The sequence below is a fragment of the Lynx canadensis genome, chromosome A1, assembly GCF_007474595.2.
Source record: "Lynx canadensis isolate LIC74 chromosome A1, mLynCan4.pri.v2, whole genome shotgun sequence".
Lineage (NCBI taxonomy): Eukaryota > Metazoa > Chordata > Mammalia > Carnivora > Felidae > Lynx > Lynx canadensis.
In genome coordinates this window covers 158,098,105-158,121,146 of record NC_044303.2, presented here as the reverse complement: position 1 = coordinate 158,121,146, position 23,042 = coordinate 158,098,105, and the positions used below count along the sequence as shown (strand labels likewise).

General features: G+C 38.0%; 1 protein-coding gene across 1 annotated transcript in view; it reads left to right on the top strand.

Moving 5' to 3' along the window:
* ELL2 (elongation factor for RNA polymerase II 2) overlaps positions 1-22,268 on the top strand; it is a 71,916-nt gene extending 49,648 nt beyond the window's left edge. The window contains exons 5-12 of the mRNA XM_030325218.2: positions 5,392-5,651; positions 9,035-9,159; positions 9,316-9,403; positions 11,247-11,820; positions 14,411-14,477; positions 17,891-18,062; positions 20,117-20,161; positions 20,252-22,268. Of these exons, the coding sequence (XP_030181078.1) occupies positions 5,392-5,651; positions 9,035-9,159; positions 9,316-9,403; positions 11,247-11,820; positions 14,411-14,477; positions 17,891-18,062; positions 20,117-20,161; positions 20,252-20,368 (1,448 nt within the window). The 3' untranslated portion in view covers positions 20,369-22,268. The remainder of the gene's footprint in view (positions 1-5,391; positions 5,652-9,034; positions 9,160-9,315; positions 9,404-11,246; positions 11,821-14,410; positions 14,478-17,890; positions 18,063-20,116; positions 20,162-20,251) is intronic.
* The last annotated feature ends 774 nt before the right edge of the window (positions 22,269-23,042 follow it).

The window sequence follows — 23,042 nt, the reverse complement described above, 5'->3', positions numbered from 1 at the left end:
AAAAATAAAAAAAATAAAAACACACACAATCTGGCACACTTAAGTACAAACTGTGAAATATTTTTCCACTCTGTCCAATACCACCATTTATAAACAGTGAGACAAATTGGTGTGTTTGACAAAGGAAAAGAAGACTGAAGCCATCAAAATGATTTTTTTTTCCCTCTCAGTGGAACTAGCTGAAAAACTTTACCTTGATTTGTTCCAAAGTCTGCAAATAAGCAGTGATTGTACCTTTCCATAGAATTATCCTTGGGTGTCCCCTCTGTTTGTGTGTTTGTTTGTTTTGATAGGGTCAGATACAGTTTATCTGCACAGCATGTTACACAGCAGAATTTTCAACACGTAAAATCACATAAACCATACCCTTCAAGGAATTTTAGAACTTGCAGGGTTTCTTATAGGCATTACAGATAACTTACATACATTTTTTAGGAGTGACTACATAAAATTTGAGGTTATCTAAGCTTAAATTTGAACCAGATTACATCCATGCCATTCTCAGACAAGCTGGCCTCCCTCTGCACACACATATGTTTGCCCCACAGAGCCCTGTAGTGATATCTGCCAGCCTACGTGCTCCACTCTGCTTGTCCTCGGTGCCCTGGTGGCCCGCCAGCACAGTACAGTGTTCTTCTCTGGTCTTAAATCTTGTCATTAACCTCCTCAGCTTTTTACTCTCTGGGTCAAATAACCCCAGCTCCTTTTAACTTTTCTTAAGATGGCCTGTATCCCAACTCTTTAATTATTTTTATTGCTCTCCTCTGCACTGCCTCCATTTCCTCACCTCAGAATTCAAAACTTTTTAATTTTTTACTCTTCTTTGTTATGGTATATTTTGACCTTTTTCTTTTAATCTTATTCATTGCTAGTCCTTTACCATGTTTCTTTCTTTTAGGCAGCTCAGTTTGTGTCTTCCTGCCTTTTTCAGTACCTCCAAACTGACTCATTCATTACTTTGGAATGCTCATCATTCACCCTTCAATACTAACAGTACCCAGTACTTACGGAGTACTTCTATGCAAAGACACTGGTTAGCACTTTACATGTAGTTACTCATCTAGATCTCAAAATCACCCCATAAGGGAAGTTATCATTGCCTCTCCATTTTACGTATCACATAGTTAGAATCAACAAATATCAAATACGGGTTTGGCCTCTTAACACGTTGTGTTATTTCCTTTAGTTCATAATTGAATATATCATATAAAATGATACCAGAAGCTCACCTCTGCCACCTTAGAAGTACCTGCAGAACAAGGCTTCTTTCAACAGCGTCAGCCTGGGTGGAGGACAAATAGGAATAATGCTAGTCTCATTGAGGGGCTGTGGTGGCACAGTGCCAGGACAGGCCTCTGGCAGCTGAATTGGGCCACAAGCTCAGTGTGAGAGGGTGAAGACTGCCTCTAGGGGTCACCTGGCCTAGTCACCCAAAAATATAAGCTTTTGCGACCCTCTTGTAGACTGAGCAAAACCAAAATCTATTTTGCCTGGAGAGGAGCAGGAGAAGCTTTAACCTAGAAAACATCATTAGTATTTCTTCAGAATATTTCCACTTCTAGTCATGACATTTATATCAGTGGTGAGCATTGTTGTGTTGTCATAATCCTTTCCCTTTGTTTAAAAAAAACAAAATCACTAATCACTGCTTCCATTTTACTAATAAGTCTGCTCACTGACTTGTACCTAAATTCTGAAATGTTATTGAATTGTAAATTGGTAATATATGCTAATACTTATTTAGGTTTATAAAATAACCCAACCAATCTAATTTCTAGGATTCTTTTTCCAATTTTCCCAACTTCTGCCTCATCCTGCTTATTTTTGATGATGTAGTACATGTTTGAATGACCTTCGACAAATCATTTAACATCTGTGGACCTTAATTTTCTCAGTTATTAGATAAGGGTATTTGAACTGGATAACATCGAAAGTCCTTTGTAATTATAACATTTTTGACCATTACGAATATATATTTGAATAATAAACCTTTGGAAGAAGTGATCATAAATGCCAAATGTGGAGATGGTTTCCATTGCATTGGCTTATGTATTTAACCATGACAGTCACCCCGTCATCAAGGTCCTACCAGTGTTTTTAAAGCATTGGGTCCGTGTTGCCAGGGCTTCTGATCAGGTTCCACAGAACAGAAAAACAGCTACAGAAGATGGCAGTCCCTGCTCTCTTTCTGATGTACTATTTTAACACCTTCCTTTCAGATTGTTTACGCACAGCCGTTAGACAAAGGGATAAATACTTTCACCATCTCATATTAAATGGAGAAGTTAGAAGTAGACTCCTTGTTATGAAACAGCAGTTCAGATATAGTCCCAGATTACCCAACTCTATCAGACCCACTGCTGCTGTTTATATAAGGAGCCTAGGGAATTGATTAGCAGTTGGGTCTGGGAAGAGAATTAAGTTCTCCCATGGGCTTTATTAAAAGAGCTTTTCTGAAGCAAATGTAAAGAAATAAAGCCTTTCTTCTGCCCACTTTGAACTGACATTTTCTTGCTTTTCTTTTTAGCATCTCAATTCTGTAACTACTTAGAGTACTGATGTTTTCTTCATCTGTAGCCTGTCCTACCTTGAACTAGAGGACTCCTTCCTGGTTAAATAGGCACAGATTGATGGGGCGGCAGTCTTTGTGTGAAACTCAGTAGCCTAGTGTGGCTCTGTTGTTCTTTTAGCATTTAAAAGAAATGGGTTACCCCACAAGTGGCTGTTCAAAGGGAAAACAGGGCATCTGGCTGGCTCAGTCAATCGACCATGGAACACTTGATCTCAGGGTCCTGGGTTCAAGTCCCATTTTGGGCATAAAGCTTACATTAAAAAAAATAAGTAAAAAATAAATAAAGGAAAAATGAGATAAAGGTGAAGTGAGTGTACTAGGGGTAGGAGATTCATGTACCGGTGACAGCCTAGCATTAGGCCCCAGGTGAGACTCCACTGCTGTCATATCCCAGACCAGATTCTAATTTTTCGTCAAACATCATACCCATGCTCCTCTTAGAGAGCCTCCCGTATTTGTCTGCCCTATGCTTACTTCAGGGAGGGGCAGGGGCAAATTCAGGAGACCTTGGGGCTTTCTGGAGACTGAGGATCGGAGGTGGGTCAGACATACAGAGGAGGTAGGGCAGCCTGGAGAACACTGGTAGTACTGTCACTTTTTGTTTTTATTTGCCTTCCTTGCTGGCTTGAATTCATTCTAAATGACCAATCATGGTGTGTGTGAGCCCAGCTAAAAAACATTCTCTGTCCACTCACCTCCCCAGAGAAGAGTGGTGGGCAGGGCTCCATAGTCAGCTTTGTTTGGTGAAGTATAAGCTAAACAGGTTACAAAGGGTAGGGTAGGAGTGTGGGATTTATAGCACTTCCTAAACTTTTGTGACCCTGGATTTTTTTCCCCACAAATTCCTATTCAAATTTCGAGGAACAGTAGTGTTTGTTAATACGATTATAACTAAGAAGTGGTAGATTGGAAGGTTTATGTTTGCTGTTTTAGAAATTTTAGTGTGTCTTCATATGCTAGCATTCTGGCAGTGTGGGAAAATACAGACCACATTGATTCCGGCTTCTCTGCTGTCTACTTGCTCTCTTGCTGTCATTCACATTGACATTTTGCTAGTCATCAAATACTGAATCAAGGTCTGCTAGTGGACAGAGCAGCCACAGCCCTGCCCATATGGAGTTTACAGCCTAAGATGAAACAATGGCAGACATTGGGCATTTTGTTCATAATGCCTTTCCCACAAAGAAGTACGTGTAGGAAAACTTAGGTACTAATTAATAACAGAACCTTCCACATGTTAAGTGAGCACTTTACCGTTTGAGCTTATCCCATTGAAAGTCTCAGTTTTCTCATCTGTGAGTGGGACCATGCCTGTTTCATCAGGTTACTGTATTGTGAGATCTAATGAGTGTAAAGGTCTTAATATAGTGCTCCCCCACCACATAATTGGTTCATGATAAATATTAGCTCCCTGCCCATCTAACATTGATCTATCTCTAAGAAAAATACAGAAACCAAATCTAAATCTATCTCCAAAACTCTAATTGCACCTTAATAGCTTTTCTTATCACTGAGTAGTGCTCCTTTAATGTTGAGTTCTCTTGTTGTGCAATATTTTGATCTGATATTTACAATTTGTTATGTCCAGGCAGTAGGGAAATACAAAAGCCAGTGAGATCATTCACCCTTTCTCCTCTATTCTACGTAGGATTGTGTCAAACTAACAGCCCCTCTGGCCAGGCCTCAGGACCCCTGCATGGACAGAGTTACTATCAGTACTGCTCTTGCTCCATTAAGCTGTTTTCACCCCAGACTGCAGCACTTAAGAGACTGCTTTTGCTTATCTGCTGTTTCTAGTTGCTAGTCTTGTTCCTAATGCAGTTGTCCTACATTATATGTTATTAATATCCGCCCCCCAACCACATGGCATAGAGTTGGAGGTTCAGAGTGTATGAAAGGTGCTATAAGAGTCCACCTCAAAAATGATAAAATGAGGGTCTTACACAGCAGTTTAATTCTAATTTTTTCTTCAACAAGGAATTGTTACCAGGTTTTGTTTTTCTAGAAGGAAACATTTGCCACTTCTCAGTGTTAAGTTTAAGCAGAAAGTGGGTTAATTACCAAATGGCACTCGCCTGGCAGGAATGATGGGAAGGCCTCATTTTTACCATTTTCCATTCCTCTAATTCAGCCCTGCAGAGGAGGTATCTGCTTGTCTGGCCCTCTGAGATTTTTTGTTGGTTTTGGTTTTGTCTTTTGACTCCTAAAATTTGTTATGGCCTATTGAAAAGGAGTATGTCTTGTGGTTGCCCTTGTGAATGTTGACCCCAAATTATGTCTGACTCCCCTCTTTGTGGTCCCTGAATCTGTGAGATTAAGATAATTTTTCAGCTCAGCCAAAACTGTGTTCTTAGTGAGATACAACAGGTATTGGTCACATTTCACATTTGTTATATTCATTTCTGCCAAAGAAATGACATATAATATGTACATATAAGGTCAGTAAATAGCATGGGTAAGCATGGAAATTACTTTATTTGCACTTAACATGAACTACCTACAACCTTAAAATTCCCAACCACTTGCTACAGTTTGTGTCACTAATTAATATCCATATGTAGCTAAATGGACAGAATGATTCTATATACATATTTATTCCAATAAATGCTTCTATCAAGACAATTTCAAATCCATAATCTTAGGCCATTTATTCAAAAAGCTTTCTGTTTGCATATCTCTTTAATGTAAAAACTGAAACAAAGTGGCCTATAATTCCCTCCAGAAATGAAGAAGTACCTGAATCAGAGTTGAGGAAACTGAGATGCTCATTATAATCTTACCCACAAATGTGTAACAATGTCATTTCCACTGGACTTTAGGGAAAAGAGTGCAAATTCGGAAAGCGCCTCAAGCTGTTTCAGATGCAGTGCCTGAGAGGAAACGGTCAACCCCCATGAATCCTGCAAATACGATTCGAAAGACTCACGGAGGCAGCAGTGTTTCTCAGCGTCCATATAGGGACAGGGTGATTCACTTACTGGCACTGAAGGCTTACAAGAAACCGGAGCTCCTGGCTCGACTGCAGAAAGATGGTGTCAATCAGAAAGACAAGAACTCCCTTGGAGCAATTCTGCAACAGGTGAGACATGCGGAGAGAATTCCTTCTGTGCGCCTTCTTGTTGAGAAGTTCATTTTAGAAGGCTTGTTGTTAGTATTATTTAAGGTAGAGAAATTTCAGGATCATTTTGATCAATGGTATATGAATTATAACTCTTGAATATTAAGCCATCTTGTTTTAAACACCTAATGAAAAGCTCATTGAAATGTGGTCATTTATAGTAGGTCTTATAAGCTAGAAGCTTAAAAAAAGCTTTAAAAATGAAGTTTCAAGTCATTATCTTCATTTGGGTTAAACAAATTTTGCTCTGAAATTCCATTATAAAAAGTTTTTTTAAGCTTATTTATTTTTGAGAGAGAGAGAGAGAGAGAGGGAATGCACATGCAGGGGAGAGGGAGAGAGAGAAAATCTCAAGTAGACTCAGCACTGGCAGCGCAGAGCCCAGTGTGGGGCTTGAACTCATAAAGTGTGAGATCATGACCTGAGCCAAAATCAAGAGTCAGATGCCTAACCGACAGAGCCACCTGGGCACCCCAAAAAGGTAAGAAGTTTTTGTTGGCTGATTTGGGTCTTGGGTCACTAAAGTACTGCTGTAATTTTTATTGTTATATAGGTGAAGTTGTACTGTTTATTCTTATCAGTCTTTGGTTTGTATAAGCTAGAATATGTTTACCTACTAAATAGTTTCAAATGTGTCTTGCCCTGCATGCTTTTTACTCTACCTTTTTTTGCCACTGAGTGTGCTGAGATCATTCAGTTGTCTTTATTAAGGGATATGAATATGTAAAGTATTACCTTTGATCAATTACCTTATAATCACAAGCTTAAGTATTAAAGTAGGTCGTAGATTTTGTTGATGTCACTAGTTTGTCAAACTATAACTTGCTATATTTTTCATATTGATTTGGGGTCATAAATATTGATTACTGTTCAAATCAAAGAATTTTTTTTCTAAAGCAGTAACATTTCCACAGTTCTTAAGTTTCACCATTAAAAAAAATAAACCTATAGGTTTTCATTTATTATTCAAAGAATGACACTTTTAAGTCCATTTTTTCATCTATTCTCTTACATTCAAGTCATGATACTAAATATTATGAAAGAATAAAGCCAAAATCTCCAATTCTAGGTTAATCAACCCCCAGTGTATCTTGGACATTCTCAAGGATCTTATTAAATTGTTTGAACACTTTTTGGAAACAATTTAAATCCATATGTCACATAGCAGTTTTAAGAGCTCAAAAGACAGGGTGAAAGAATGAATGAGTGTCAGAGTGTGTGTGTGTTTTAATTTTTTTTTGGTGGGGGGGAAGGAGGGAGGTTCAGGCTACATATCACAAAATATCTGGTGACTGAATCTCCAGGGAGGTTGTAAATTACCTCCTAAGTTTATACGATAAAATGTAAAATGATGGCAGAGGCAATTCATTCACACAGAGGGTATTATTGATGTCAGTAGTTATGTGATTCTTTATATGTATATAGACATAAGTACATTAAAATGTAGGTATGCTTAATTCAGCAGCAAATGGGACATGAGTGTCTTTATGTTAATCATTTGGCAGAATCTAGAGCATAATCTTAACTGCACATTATAATCTTCTGGGGAGCTTTTAAAAAATGCCAGTGTCTGCACTCTAACCCAGACCAACTAAATGGAGCAACTGAATGAATACTGACCATTAACTGAGAGGGGGAGGGATGGCAAAGGAACAGGTGTATGGAGGGGCACTAGGATTTCTGTTCAGGAGATGTCTGTTAGCCATAACCCAATAGTGATAGATGTTTAGTAGTTACATATAAGGCCATGGTGTTGAGACAACAATTGGAGGTAGAATTATAAATTAGGAGATAGCAGTATATCAATTGGCTATTGAAAGCCTTATAGCTGGCTCAGTTGGAGGAGCATGGGATTCTTGATCTCAAGGTCATGAGTTCCAGGCCCATGTTTGTTGTAGAGATGAAAGAAAGCAGAGAAGAAAGCCCTAAGGCTGAATGAAATAATGATGACAATGAAGAATACAAGGCAGACAATAGGTCCTAAGCACTCCAGCATATAGAAGAGTGCACAAAAAAGACAAAAAGGGAGAAGGAGGAAAGCAGGAGAAGGTCCCATTATGAGGACCTGAGGATAGTCTGTAGTCCTGAGGATAATAGGAAAAAGCTAAGCATTGTATTTTTCCACTTTGAGAAATATGGTTTTGTGTCATCTTATTTGCAAATTTGAATCTTAAGCCTACCATTTTCTACTTTATAACAGTATTAATGTTAGATTAATGTTAAGCTGTAAAAAAACCATAAACTATCATAGTATATTTGATAGTACTTTAAAAAGACACAGAAAGAAGTCAATTTATTAAAAAGAGCATTTTTGGGACACCTGGGTGGCTCAGTTGGTTGGCTGAGTGTCTGACTTCAGCTCAGGTCATGGTCTCGCAGTTTGCAAGTTTGAGCCCCACATCAGGCTGTCTGCTGTCAGCACAGAGCCTGCTTTGGATCCTCTGTCCCCCTTTTTCTCTGTCCCTCCCTGCTCACTTTCTCTCTCTCTCTCAAAATAAATAAACTTAAAAAAAAAAAAAAAAAACATTTCAGTAGGAAATAACTGGAGGATTACCTTTCTACCAGCCTTAAACATGACTCTTGCTTTGGCACCTGAATCTGTACATTTGTATCGTTGATGGAATCTAGGCCTGGACACTGTACGAATTGCAGTTAAGCAATAAGAAGAGATTACACTTGAGAATAAACTAGCTGACTAGTAACAGTAATTTGGGGGTTATTTTGCTGTACGTTTCCATTTATTGGTTTTCGGGAATTTCAAGGACTTTGAATAAGTGGTTCTTCAGGAGATCTGGCAACTACAAGAAGCAAGCTTAGCAAGCCAAGGAAATGACAGACAAGGGCATCAGAATTGATACTATTTATGGAGATAATTTCTGCTGATTGCTGAAGGGAGAGTTTATAACCCAACATTTGGGCACTGTTTGGTTTGTACGTAATACAAATGATCAAAGATTTTTACTGTGATTCACAAGTAACGGGAGTTAATGGCCAGAAGTAAATAATGAAGTTGTTAACCTAACTCCTTTGACTAGAAAAACTTGACTTAAAAAATATATATAAATAAATAAATAAATCTTCCTCCACTTTTTTGCCTCAGTAGGCTGTTTGAATAGAAATGTCATGTGGTGGACATTCAGGGAAAAAATATTTAGCTGCATATATAAAGTTTTAATTCCCCAATGAAGTCAAACAGCATTTATTGAGACCTGTCATATGCAAAACTGGCAGTCCCTTTGTAGCCAACTGGTACAGTTGTTTTCAGTGTAAATGCAAAATGTTGCCTGTTTTGGGTTAGGAAATAGCAAAAACGGCTAATGCTCCGTTTTCACACTATGTGCCAGGTAGCCAATCTGAATCCTAAGGACCTCTCGTATACCTTAAAGGATTATGTTTTTAAAGAACTTCAAAAAGACTGGCCTGGATACAGTGAAATCGACAGACGGTCATTACAGTCAGTGCTCTCGAGGTAAATTTTTCTTCTTTGAAACCGATCAAGTAAGTGATAATATTAGTTATTGTTATTTTAGTGTTGAGAAGGAAAAGAGAAGCAAGGGTAAGCTTTTTATCATGAACATTTGAAAATTCTCTTCATAACTGGAACATATGTATGTATCCTTTACAGAAAACTAAATCCATCTCAGAATGCTGCCAGCACCAGCCGTTCAGAATCTCCTGTATGTTCTGGTAGAGATGCTGCATCTTCTCCTCAGGTATTCCTAAAATTACATAACCATAGCCCCTAAGTGAACTCTAGGGACCAGCTAGTTCACGTGGTCTGATTTGTGCATGAGAGAAATGAGGCCCAGAGAAGCCGCACAGCTTGCCTACCCAAAGTCACATGGCCAGCTCATGGCAGAGCTCTGTTGAGAATTCAGGTCCTGGCTCACAGCCCACACCTCTTTTTCACTACACAGCACTGCTTGTCAAAGTGCTTAATATCTACTCTGCTTTTCCATATTTAAAGTTTCCATTTTATTATAAGATTATCTACTTTTTTATTTGGTCACTACCTAGAAGACTTACCCAGTCCTGTATTCAGTCTCAGATTATATTGAAAATTGGAGGCATTTAATACTACCTGAAACATGTTCCAGAAAAATATTCTTAAGGAAAAATGTTTATAAAATAAGCAAATAAAAAATTCTGTCCTTTTCATACATGTGTGTCCTTAACATATTTTTCAATTAAATCCCAGTCAGAATATTCCAATTAGACCTCACTCCTTCCAGCTTAAAATTTCCCCCAAAAGATTCTTTATTTCCCTGATTTGGGGATTGACAGTGGGACAAACCTATCTACCCCAGTGCTGCTCACACAGTGCTCCTCTCTCTGGACCCTCCTCCCAAGGATTCGGGAGACAGGACAGATGTGTGGACAACAGTAAGCTTGCTGTGGGCAAAAGGCTACTCACATGTCAAAAACTGTTAGAAACCTATTGTGAGGAACAGAGGGAGAACAAAATAAAAGCAATTTTGTCCTTGCATGTACATTGTCTATAGAATCCTTACTTTTAATGCCAACTGCCATGAAGTTATTCATACTGTAATCTAATTATGTAATGGCTGCCAAATCAATGGTGCTAAATTGGAAACAGAATAATTAATGGGATGATTAACTGTTATTTTTTTTCAAGGTGAAGCTTAGGCCACATTATTACATTGGATGTATGCTTTGTACTTTTCGACTATCTGAATTCCCTTTTTAATTTAAATATTGTTATTGCTGGGGCGCCTGGGTGGCGCAGTCGGTTAAGCGTCCGACTTCAGCCAGGTCACGATCTCGCGGTCCGTGAATTCGAGCCCCGCGTCTGGCTCTGGGCTGATGGCTCAGAGCCTGGAGCATGTTTCCGATTCTGTGTCTCCCTCTCTCTCTGCCCCTCCCCCGTTCATGCTCTGTCTCTCTCTGTCCCAAAAAATAAATAAACGTTGAAAAAAAAAATTAAAGAAAAAAAAATATATTGTTATTGCTGGATTGGGATAGTATTAGCATAATTTTTTAAATTTCTGAAATACTAATTCCATATCATTTTTATGGACTAGTTATTAAAACTTACCTTCCAATCTGATGAAGAGATATATTTAGAGAGGAAAAAAAACTGAATAGCATTTCAGCAATAATAGAGATACTTAGAGAAATGACTTTGAAGGTGCTGGCTGTTCCCATTTTAAGACAGGTAAAATAATAAATGGCAGCCAAAATATTCATAAGTAGAACATGTTAGCACATTAGAGGAGGTTAAATAAGTGTAGGCTTTTGTTGCCCTTTACCTACCCTTCTTAGTCCTCACCGAGTGAATTGGTACAAACTGCTTTCTCCTTCCTCTCTTTTAATATAACTAGATCAGCCACAGCCCTCAGAGGAAGAAGGTTACCTCTTCCTAGTACTCTCCTAAGTGGTACAGTCCACATAAATGGCATAGTCTCTCCAAGAACTTAGGGTGGGGCTATATGATCAGAAAGTAGAAGTACAGCTGTTCATATGGTAGCCAATGATGCACGTATTGAGTTTTAATGCAAAGTGGCTCGTTTTTGTTTTTCTGCCCCTCCCCAACAGAAACGGCTTTTAGATTCAGATTTCATTGATCCTTTAATGAATAAGAAAGCTCGAATATCTCACCTGACAAATAGAGTGCCGCCAACATTAAATGGTCATTTGAATCCCACGAGTGAAAAATCTGCTGCAGGCCTCCTGCCGCCTCCTGCAGCTGCTGCCATCCCTACCCCTCCACCACTGCCTTCAACCCACCTGCCCGTTTCCAACCCTCCTCAGACTGTAAATTCTAACTCCAATTCCCCTAGCACTCCAGAAGGCCGGGGGACTCAAGACCTACCTGTTGACAGTTTTAGTCAAAACAGTAGTATCTATGAGGACCAGCAAGACAAATATACCTCTAGGACTTCTCTGGAAACCTTACCCCCTGGTTCAGTTCTACTAAAGTGTCCAAAGCCTATGGAAGAAACCCATTCAATGTCTCACAAAAAGTCCAAAAAGAAGTCTAAAAAACACAAGGAAAAGGACCAAATTAAAAAGCACGACATTGAGATGACTGAAGAAAAGGAAGAGGACCTTAAAAGAGAAGAAGAGGAAATTGCCAAGCTGAACAACTCCAGTCCAGATTCCAATGAAGGTACACTTTACATTTGTAAAACCAACTACATGTGTTAAGTGATCGGGCAGAGCAGACTATCGTGAGGGACATTATGCTGTTTATATAATTAGTAATGCTTTTTTATCAAATGACCTTTTGTTAATAATCTTAGTGTTGTGCTTTGGAGCAGATTTTTCTTTTCTTATATTTTACATCAGTAATTTTTGGTCTCTTTTTAGCCAACTATTAAACATAGTTTCTAAATTTGATAATAACATGGTAACATTTGAAAATGACTGTTATCCTCTAGAGACCCCCTCTTAAAAGGTAGACTTTGTTGCTCTTTTCCATAACTGTCAGGGTATTGCACAACCTCAACGTGACCTATTCTCTGCCATTCTTGAACTAATTTTACCAGACACACAATTAGCGATAAAAATAATTCTTTTCCTTCTTTGCCAGAGAAACAGGGTCACCCCTGCCTTAATTAATGTTAACACAGGGGAAATGTCAAATTCTTTATAAAACCAGCAAGGTAAGATTGCATATGCAGATCCATAACATCATCTTTATTCAGAGGGAAAGCAATTTGTCTTATGCAAGGCTGTTGGCAATTTGCTTGATAGAGCTTAAGAAATTATTTTTTCAATTTTGAGAACACTGTTTTAGTAAACTAGCATTAGTAAAATTTAACCATTTCAAGCTTTTGAAAACTTAAAAAGCCAGATAACCTAGAGATGCAAAGAAGCTTAAAATAATGCTTTACTTCTAAAGAAAAACTAATCATAGGAAGACCACTTACCTAAGGTGTAATGATTTTTAACACCTAGTAACAAAATTATATTTTTCTTATTTAAAAAAAAAAAGTTGTGCTCTAAACCTTAATGTCCCCCAAACAGCACATCCAAGATTCAAGCCCCTCATTTAGCATTGCTGCCAATTTTAAACTCAGCATAACCAAAGCAAAATTCTCGAGGAAAATACAACTTTAGAAAAGTTACTTTAATGAAGAGGTTAAAGAGTGTTGCCTTTCTGTAATTTGCCCATAATACTGGAAGTCTGTAATTCTTAGATTTAACTGACCATTTTTTACATGAGAAGAGCTTTGCAGCATAGTAAAATGCAGTGCCTTCACTGACCTGGATTGACTATACTGCACATCACAGCTTATCTGTTGAAATATTTAGATCAGTGTGGTACTATATAGTGACCCAAAAGGTAGGTGTAAGCTTTTTCCCTCAAACACTGTTGTACTTAAATTTGCCAAGTCAGGAAGAGGCAAGCAGTAATAACACCTTGTGTTCAGAGTTAGTATACCTGGGTATATCCCAGTCCACACACTTCCAACGCTGAGATGGTGATCCTGAGTCAGGCTAGTGCTGGGAGGATTGGATCCCAGTATGTTGAGATGTACAGCAAAGTTTGAGTGTTCTCAGAGTTGGAGACTTGAAGAAACAGACTGAGTCTCTGAATCCTTCACTAAGGATGTAGTACCTTTCAAAGCCATTTGAGATTATCACAAACTGAGGATAGATCCAGACCCACATCCCCTGAATCTGTTGGAATTTATCTAGGTCTATGGCAAAGAAGAAGCCAGGTTGACATGCACTTAATGCCTTTTCCTTTAAGACTCAGGCTATTATTAAAAAAAAAAAAAAAAAAAAAAAAAAGGAGTGGGGGGAGTCTCAAAGTCTACACACACACACACACACACACACACATAACAATAAGACCACAGAGTTTGCATAATTTATTTCGTATACTTGGTCTTTTAAAATGTTGAACTGAGGAATTATCAAATATTCACTTTTGTTTTATATTGAACATGTCCATTTTACCAGCAGGCAGGGTTAGGATGTGAGTTATTAATTTAATTCTAGTTTGAATGATAAAAAGTTACCCTAATAAAAAGTCTAAACTTACCCTCAGGAAATGTTGGTTGTGTTCAAATAGAATCCTGAGTGAGGGATTTTACACATTTTCATAGCATAGCCATGAATGACTGGCACTTTATTTGTCTTTTTTTTTTTTAAACAAATCTGTGTAGTAATATGAGATTTAGAGATAAGAGACCAGAGGAGTGTACATCGGTGTTCAGTAATGACTTATTTTAAATTACTTCAAAACCCATATGGGAAAACTTCCTACCCCTTCCACTGTCTGCATACAAAAAGGGTAGCAATAAAATACAGTGACTGAAGCGGTCTGCTACCTGACTTCATTGTCTCATCTGCCTTGTTCGAATCCTATGAAAAGTAGATGTTGATGTAAAATTTGTATCTTCCATTGTGTGGCTGCATCTGCCAGCACAGTCTTTGAATTGCTGGGCAGATGCCACAACTGTTACTGAAAGAATAGAAGACTGACCTTGGGTTAAGACGGAATTCCTTTATTGTGCAGACACTGCGGTAGCCAGGGCGCTTTCAATGCCTGGCGTCAGTTCTGCTGGCCCTGCTCACAGGGCCTCTGTTGTTCGTGTGCAATTGTATTCCTTGCTCACTGTTGCTTATTGAGATGGAAGAATAGAATTTGAGGAAGAGTGTTCCAGATGTTTCTGATCTATTTTAGAATTATAGGCATTTTATAACCATACTGTTGGGTGAAAGCTTGATTTTTTTTTTCTTTGTAGGAGTTAAAGAGGGCTGCACTGCCTCCACGGAGCCTTCTTCAACAATTGAACTCCCAGATTATTTGATGTAAGTTCAGATGTCTGCCAATGGGAGAGAACTGTTTAATTTTAGAAAGTTTGCAAATTCTTTTCCCATAATTTGCAAATGAGAAAAGAAGTTCCAGAAATAGAGTCCCAGAGCCACCCCTGCATTTGAAAGGCTGCCATTAAGCCTGCTCGTCCCAAATCCACCCCTGTCTGCCTAAGCAGGTTGTGTCTCCCCCAGCGCTGAGTTCTGCTCTGTGGCCTTTAAGTATAGAGAAGCCTGTCCTTTGTTCTGTGGCCAGGTCAGGCATTTGATTGTGGAAGATTTCAGGGGTCTGACTCTTCAAAGCTGACAGTCTATCAATGCACATTCACTTGTTGCCCCAAAGAGAGAGTTTATTACTGATAAAGTGCTTAAATCTCCACAGTTAATACAAAGTAGAGATAGACTGATTTTCATTTAAATAAAGTTCTGCCATGGAATTAATTTTAAAAGGAGAGAAGAGTAAAATCAGATCATTTCACTTTAGTACCAGTTATAATGTTTTTCTTGTTATGACAACAAGTTGCTAAACGCTGAGCTGGGGACATTTTTGTAACTGGTTATCACAAAAATTATAACTTGTAGACATAATTCTAGCTTTTTTATAGACTCAAAGGCTTCTGTAAGAAGAAATAATTAAGTTGCAAGAGCCTGGAAAAATGGAGAGTGGAAGAACAAACAGATTTGACTGCAGATAGCTTTGAAAATGAACAAGTGTGGAAAATAATTTGAATGTAGATTGGAAAATGGACTCTGAGCTGTATGAACGTTTTTTCTCTATTAGCATCTCATGGTGGACAGAGTTAAACTGTGCTGTTTAGCATTCCGTGTACCACAAAATGTTGATTTCCAGAGTAAAGAATATACTTAAAATGTGTTACTTTTGCTTAACAGTAGTGTGAAAGCTATACTTATTGGGGAATGATACAGCATGAAACCATAATGCTGGTTATCATCTCTTGACTAAAAAGAACCCAAGAAACCATACCGAGCACTCTCTCATCGGAGGCGGTATTTGGTTTTAGAGTTCGGGGCGTGGGGGAGCTTTGAAAAGTGGCCACCACCAAGCTGGCCCAGGGAGGGTTGCTTGGGGGACAGCATAGCGTCTGGCTCCACTGATGAGGGGGTTCGCCTCTCCTACTGCAAACCCACTTCTCCTTAAAAGTCTTGCGGAAGTTGGCCCCCTCCGTTGACAACTGCAGGACTGTGCTCTCATTCTCTTGCGGTGGATTTTGAATTCCTCTTTTTTGTAATAGTGATGTAAACTAGTTCTATGTGACAGAATCGTGTGGGGAGGCTAAAAAAGAATTCTAACCCTTTCCTCATGCACTCAGGATGTTGCTGTGCTTTGTCAACTTAACCAGTTAATTCTATATTTAAAAACTGGTTTTTAACATCCTAATCTAAGGGATGGTCGCTGCATCTGCCTCAGTGCATTTTGGCACATTTGTCACGTTTCTGGCTCTCAAAAATCACAAAAGTATGTAACCTGTGTAATCGTTTGCTTAATTTATTAAAGTAAAAGCAATTTATTTTGTCACAAAACTGTCTTATATGATTATAGACAATTTTCTTAAAATGGTGAGAAAGCATGGATTTTCAGAAAAATCACTGCAATTACAGAACTTAAGCTGTTTCTTAAGAAAACCAAAAAGACATACAATAAAACCTTAATGATCAGCCTCTGAATAATTCATACCTAAACCACAATATCCCTAATTTTTATATAATAAGAGTACTTTTGTTACTTGTGGCTGTGAAATATCCAAACCCTTTAAAATTTTATTCCATCATTACATTTAGAGCCAGCTGTAGAACCATAACAATTTTTGTTAAAAATAGTGAAATGCCTTTCATTAAAGTGCCAATATAACCAAATAATCTTCTATAATAGCAACACAACTGTTGGCCAGATTGGTGTTTTTCCCTAAGGAAATTATTAAATAAAATACTGAGGGTGTAGCCTTGTGTGTGATCTTGAGAAAGCAGGATATTTCATAGAACACATTAAGCCAGAGTTTCTCGAGCAGTGTAGCCATTTTGCTTACCTGCACTTGTCCCCAGGAAGCTCTTTCCCGCCCTGGGCTTCCTCCGCTGTGACATCAGGACAGCCCTGCGTCACTGCTTGGCTCACCACACTCTTCTTACATCAGAGACATCAGCATACCAGTGCTGTCTCCCTCACACTTAGATACCGAACCTCCACAGAGGCTAACTTGGCATGAATAAAAATATTAATGAGGACATTAAGTGCTCAGTTGCATCGCTTTTCTCACATTGCCAACCAGACATTTGTGCCATCTCATTTTAAATAAAACTGGTAAGGTTATCTAAAACCATTTTTGTGAAGGACTGAACTCCAAGGTTTTCCCACAGTTAATATCTGCGCATGTCCGGGAGTGCTGAAGCACCTGCCCCTGATGGAGATTGCTTTGGAATGTCAGTTTTTATCTCAGAAAGTCAAGGCAACTTAGCATTCCATGGCAGGAACACAGAGTACAGAGACCCAGGCCAGCCCCTGGTGTGATCCCACTTCCCAGAGCCACAAACAAATAATACTGTGTTTTAATATTAAAATGATGTTTTAATTTGCTTACCACTGAATAAACTGACACGCTGGGAAAATGGCCTTCACTCACCAGTTCCCTAGAGGTATTTACACCCTAAAGTAAAACAGATTCGTGAAGAAACTAAGTTAGAATAATACTGTGACACTGACGTTCAGTTACATAGAATATGACACTTTAGGGCTGAAAAGACCTAGAGAGATATGCCCTTTTTTCTTTTTTTTTTTTCTTCCAGTCTGTCATTTCAAAAGAAGAAAATTATTCATTCCCTTTTGTATTCTATACATTTGCCTAGTCAAACATGGGAGGAAAGAGGCAGAGGGAACAAGCCTCAGGCACCTTACTGGCAGCAGGTGTAAATGGCCAAAAGACAGACCTCCTCTTAGCCACACAACTAGAGAGAGCTTTGACTTCAGCGTTTACTTAGTGACTGGGTGACACTCTCCTGGTTTCATGTTACCCACCGAGTCCTTCTGTTTCCGTGTGACTCGGAACAGATGGGTTGGCCTCTGCCGCTAGAGTGGTGGTGAATTATTTTGGATAGAGAAAGGTTTAGGAAGCTAAATCTGTATAAGCCTTGTTTTCTAGTCACACTTCAATTCCATTGCCACCGTGTTCTTTTCACATTTAACTTTCCTTCACTGAACATCTTAAGCTCTCCTGTGGGATAATTTCACCTGAAAGTTCTTTGAAGGAGTGACATGGCAGCAAACAGTGGCAGGGCAACTTTCAATCTAGGGAAACATGGCTTGGATACAGTTTCTAAATATTTGTTTTAAATGTCAGACTTGTGCATTATGTTTATTCTGTAGTCTCTCTCCATTTATATTTTTTTTTTCTTATTAGAAAATACATTGCTATCGTCTCCTATGAGCAACGCCAGAATTACAAGGATGACTTCAATGCTGAATATGATGAATACAGGGCCTTGCATGCCAGGATGGAGACTGTAGCTAGACGATTTATCAAACTTGATGCACAACGAAAGCGGCTTTCTCCAGGCTCAAAAGAGTATCAGGTAAACATGTTTGCTCCTAGACAGGCTCACTTCCATATTTTACCTTCTTTGTTCTCTACCCGGTCCACCCCCAGGCATCCTACTGGCCTTTGGAGAATGTCCTCTGGCAAACCAGCCTCTCTGCAGCTTTTGGTCTTCATTGAAAATTAACTAGGAAACTAAATACAGTATTTGAAATAGTTCTCTAAAATAAGTAAACACAACGAACTGTATTTCTGTCAGTGGAAAATAACTTTATATAACATAATATGTATAAAATATGTAATAGAGGCTTATATACTTACTGTAACATAATAGAGTATCAAGGTAAAAAGCAAACACAACTAAATAGGAAAAAAGTTGATTTGGAATTCATTGAAATATTTAACTGCATTGCCAACTCAGACCATAGCTGTTAGATCTTGTGCTGTTCCCAAAAATTGCTATTTCAAGTCTATGTTTTTTTAGAAAAAAACTCAATCTGGCCTAGAATAGGGAAGATATAGACATAAAATATAAAAAGGGTTTAATACCACAGAGATTTGGGGCTTAAGTGAAGAAAAGCTTGGTGTTTCCAGCTATTCCAAAGACTGACATTTGTTAACAGATACTAAGCCATTTTCCCTTCCCTACTTTAATTAGTAGTATTACCATAGCTGGCAAACCAGTAAAAGCCAGACCCACATACTGGTTGTTCTTTCTCATAGTTATAAGCAAAAGGATTAATACAAATGAATGTGTCCCTCCTTATGTAGGCCAGATAAATTTGTCACAATTCACAACCATAGACGATGCCTTCGTTCTGGCCTAGTAACTGTTGTTCTGACAGGGACCCACATGAGAGAACGTGAACGGGTTTCCCACAATTGGCAAAACAACCTGATAGCATCTGTGCTCTAAAGACCATGCCTTCCATTAGTGGGTCTTAATCTTTAAACAGGCTGCCTAGAGTTATGGAAGACTTTGCCAGAGGTATTTGTGTTTGAGGGTGCAAGAGGTCATTGATATGGTGGGTGTTTGTTTTTCTTTCTTTCTTTCTTTCTTTCTTTCTTTCTTTCTTTCTTTCTTTCTTTTAACATGTAGTTATTTACCAGTGTACCATGATTATATTTAAACTAAAATGTAATTCCAAGGATTGCTTAGGGGTTAGGAGCAGGCTACGGAGCTAAACTGCCAGGGTTTGATTCCCAGCTCTACCATTGAATATTTGTGTGACCTTGGGCAAATTACCTAACTTTCTTCAGAATCCCCATCCATAAAATAAAGTGATTAGATAGAGTTGTGCAGAATAAATGTAAGTATTTGGAAACTGCTTAGTCCATAGTACATAAGGTTAGATAAGTATTAGCCATCTTCCCTAGCTATCCAATTTCCCTCCTGAGAGGCAATCAATGGTACTGGTTTCCAGTGCATTCTTTCAGAGGTTTGTGTGTGTAAGATGTATATACACATGTATATACACAAGCAAATTCACCAGTGTGCTATATGTAATTGAATCTAAGATGTCATCAGTTACAATATGTACTATTGTCTTCTGTTCCAGTAAGTTAAACTGTCACACATTATTTGATTGCATTAAAATGAGAGGAAACGTGCATCTTAGAAGGAAGTTGTTAGAATGTATTATATTTCTTCTCAAATGATATCAAACTGTATAAGTCATTCTGCACTTTGCTTTTTTTCACTAAACAATATAATGCATCTTAGAGAACTTTATATAAGTACATGAAGCACTTACCCCTTTTAATGGCCTTTTCGTATTCCTTTGTATGGATTAATGGACATTTAAATTTTCTTTACTGTCTTTTGCTTTACAAACGGTACTGCAGCAAATAACCTTCTACGTGCAGCATTTCACTCAGGAGCAAGCAAATCTGAAAGAGAGGTATAAGTGCTGAGTCAGTTTTGCATTTGCTATTTTGATAGCAGTTGCCAATTGCCTTCTTTAAAGAGCATACCAATTTACATTCCCATCATCAGTATTTCCCCACCCTTGCTGAATGTGTGTTAGCTGTTTATATTGCCAAAAAAAAAAAAAAAATGTTCCCTTCTGATTTTAATTTTTAATTTTGTAGAATGTTCATGAAGAAGTCTTACAAGAATATCAGAAGATCAAGCAGGTAGGAATCATCACTGTGGGTTTCTGACCCGTAGTTGGGGCAGTATTATAAATTCTGCAACCTAATTCCTCCCGTCTGTTTCCTCTGCAGTCCAGTCCCAATTATCATGAAGAAAAATACAGATGCGAGTATCTTCATAACAAGCTGGCTCACATCAAAAGACTAATAGGTGAATTTGACCAACAGCAAGCAGAGTCATGGCACTAGATCTCTGCTTGGACCAGAAGATGTGAATAAACTTAAGCTTATTTATTTAAAATTCCAAATGAGTTGCTCTAAGATGCTAAAAAAATGAAACTTTGCTTGTTGAAAGTTTCAGTATTAGTAAACTTGAGTTATTTACTTTTTTTTTTTTTTTTTCCATTTTACTTTGCTTCCCTGCATTTTTGAAGCTGCTTTTTCTGGTCCTTCTTCCCATGCCTACCCCACCCCCAAGACTTATGTTTGTCAATAGAAATAATTTTTTTTAGATATTGGAGATCCAGTGTCTATACTTCAAATCAGCTCTTTTCCTTAAAAACTTATGTTTGTCATTAGAAATGATTTTTTTTAAGATATTGGGGATCCAATGTCCATACTTCAAAGTTATGTGTGTTAAAAAAAAAAAACAGTAATGTGCAAGGTGAAATGCTTTTGGATAAACATAAGCCTATTTTCTGACCTTTCTTAACGCAAACTCTTTGCCTTAAATGGTAGAATATTTAGAAATTTGCACAAAATACAAAAAAAAAATTTAAAACATTGTTTTGGAGGGTTAAGAAATAGAAAGGTGTATGTGTATGTGTATAAATATGCACACATATGTACATACAGGCTGACTTGATCTAGAACAGTAAATCCGCCCTGCAAGTTAACCCCCCATTGCAATGATTGCCTTAAGGTGTTTGCTAGTTGTGTACATAGTGTGGTTAATCATTAGCTACACTACTTCCCACTTGGTTAGAGCAATGGGAAGTATACTGTGGCCTACCAGCGTCTGAAAGCGTGTGCTCGACCAGTATGTATGCAGAGGTGGTGTGGATGTGAGCGTGCATGGAGGAAAAAAGCTGCTACTCTCAGTAGGCCAAACGCTCAGGTTAAACAACAGACGAGTGTTACTGTAGGGTTTTTTGTTTTCGTTTTTGTTTTTTTTTTTTTTCTGTCAAATTGCTACTTCTATCGTGGAAGACAAAAGCATTTCCATTTCAACAGTTTGTCAGCTTTATTAATGTTGGGCAAAATCAATATGTTATGAAAATGAAACAGATCTATAGTTTTGGGGCAAAATTATAAAATTAAACATGTAGGTAACCTATTTATATACTGCTATAAAGTATTTTTTGAAGAGAGATATGCAAAGAAGCTATTACCTACATGAAATGTATATTTAAAGATTTTTTTTCATCCTGGAAGCCAGGAATATAAAAAAGAGCAGATATATTTAACCATAACATACTGTGATTCATCAAACAGCACAAACTTTCATTTCATGGAGTTTATCTGTTGACGTTGATTTAAACTATCATTTGTTTTATCATGTGGGAACATAAGTTATGTGGTCAAAAATATAAGGATTTTGAACTAATGTTGATTCAAGTTGTGTTGTCTTATCGTATTGTCTTTTCAAAGTGCTGCCAGTTGAAAAGGGAAGCATTATGTTTACAAATCTGTTTTGAAATGTTTGCCAAAATTTTGGTAGTATCTTTAATAAAGATGTTTGTCTCCAGCATCCAAAAAATAAATAAATAAATAAGTAACTTTGTTGTGTATCGGTATAAACCAGAAAATGTTGGTATCTAGAGAACCTGAGAGCATGTAGATGAACTTTTCTCTTTGAATTCTTCTAAAACATTAACTGGAAAGAGTAGATAATATAGAAATGTATGCAGAAGTAAAAGACGATACAAAGACTGATACAAGACCCTGTACACTATAACTCTGTAACATTACTACAGGAATTTGATTTTTCTGTAGCACAGACGTCCTAAAGAATTGGTTTCTTTTAGCGTTGAGATCCCTGGTGCTCTTCCTTTTACCTCAGAATTGGTACAATCATTACTAAATGTTCATTGATTTCAAACTTTGAGTTGAAAAAAGATAGGAAATGGGAATAAATGTGTTCCTTATATTATGGTGGAGTCTCCTGAGGGATTTGTCTATAGGTAATGACCTCACTGGTGTCATTTCTTGGACATCTTGGCCTTTTAATCAAAGATTGTCTGCTGCTATTTGCTATGAGCAGTGTTTTTCAAAAGCAAGGTACTTGGACAAACACTTGCATCACCCAAATTAGAATCTCTGGGTATAGGGCCCAGGTATCCACATTTTCCTAAATATGCTCCAGGTGACTTTTGCAAGTCAAAGTGTGAGGACCATTGGTTTAGTAATGGCACTAAACCTTTAGGTCTCTAAATCTCATGCCTATCTATGTCAGCAGGTACAAATCACTCTTCCCTCTACATGATATGAGGCATCCTCTCAATTGCTTCACTGCCAACTCTTATTTCAGATCTTGTTTACGAACAAGCCTTCCCTGGTTGTTAGCCCTTGGAGCTCCCACCTACCCACAACAGCACATCTTCTGGTTTACAAATTGGGTGATAATGGAAGCTGGAGATAGGTCATGAAAATCCAGCATTGCACATTCACAGACCTGACCACCTACCTATAAAAGCCTTAATTTAGATGTTTGTTGTATACATTGGGCAGATCCTTGCAAAATGTGTGTTTGTTGGCACAAATTTGAGCTATAAATCTCTGAATCTGCTATTTTGAAGATGGCCATGAGCCTAGTAAAATATTTATAGTCATCCTTTATCTCCTGCAAGATTTTTAGATTCCCTCAAATAATTGCTACAGGAATGAGTGGCCACTTAGTACCAGTTACTCTAGTGGAAAGATT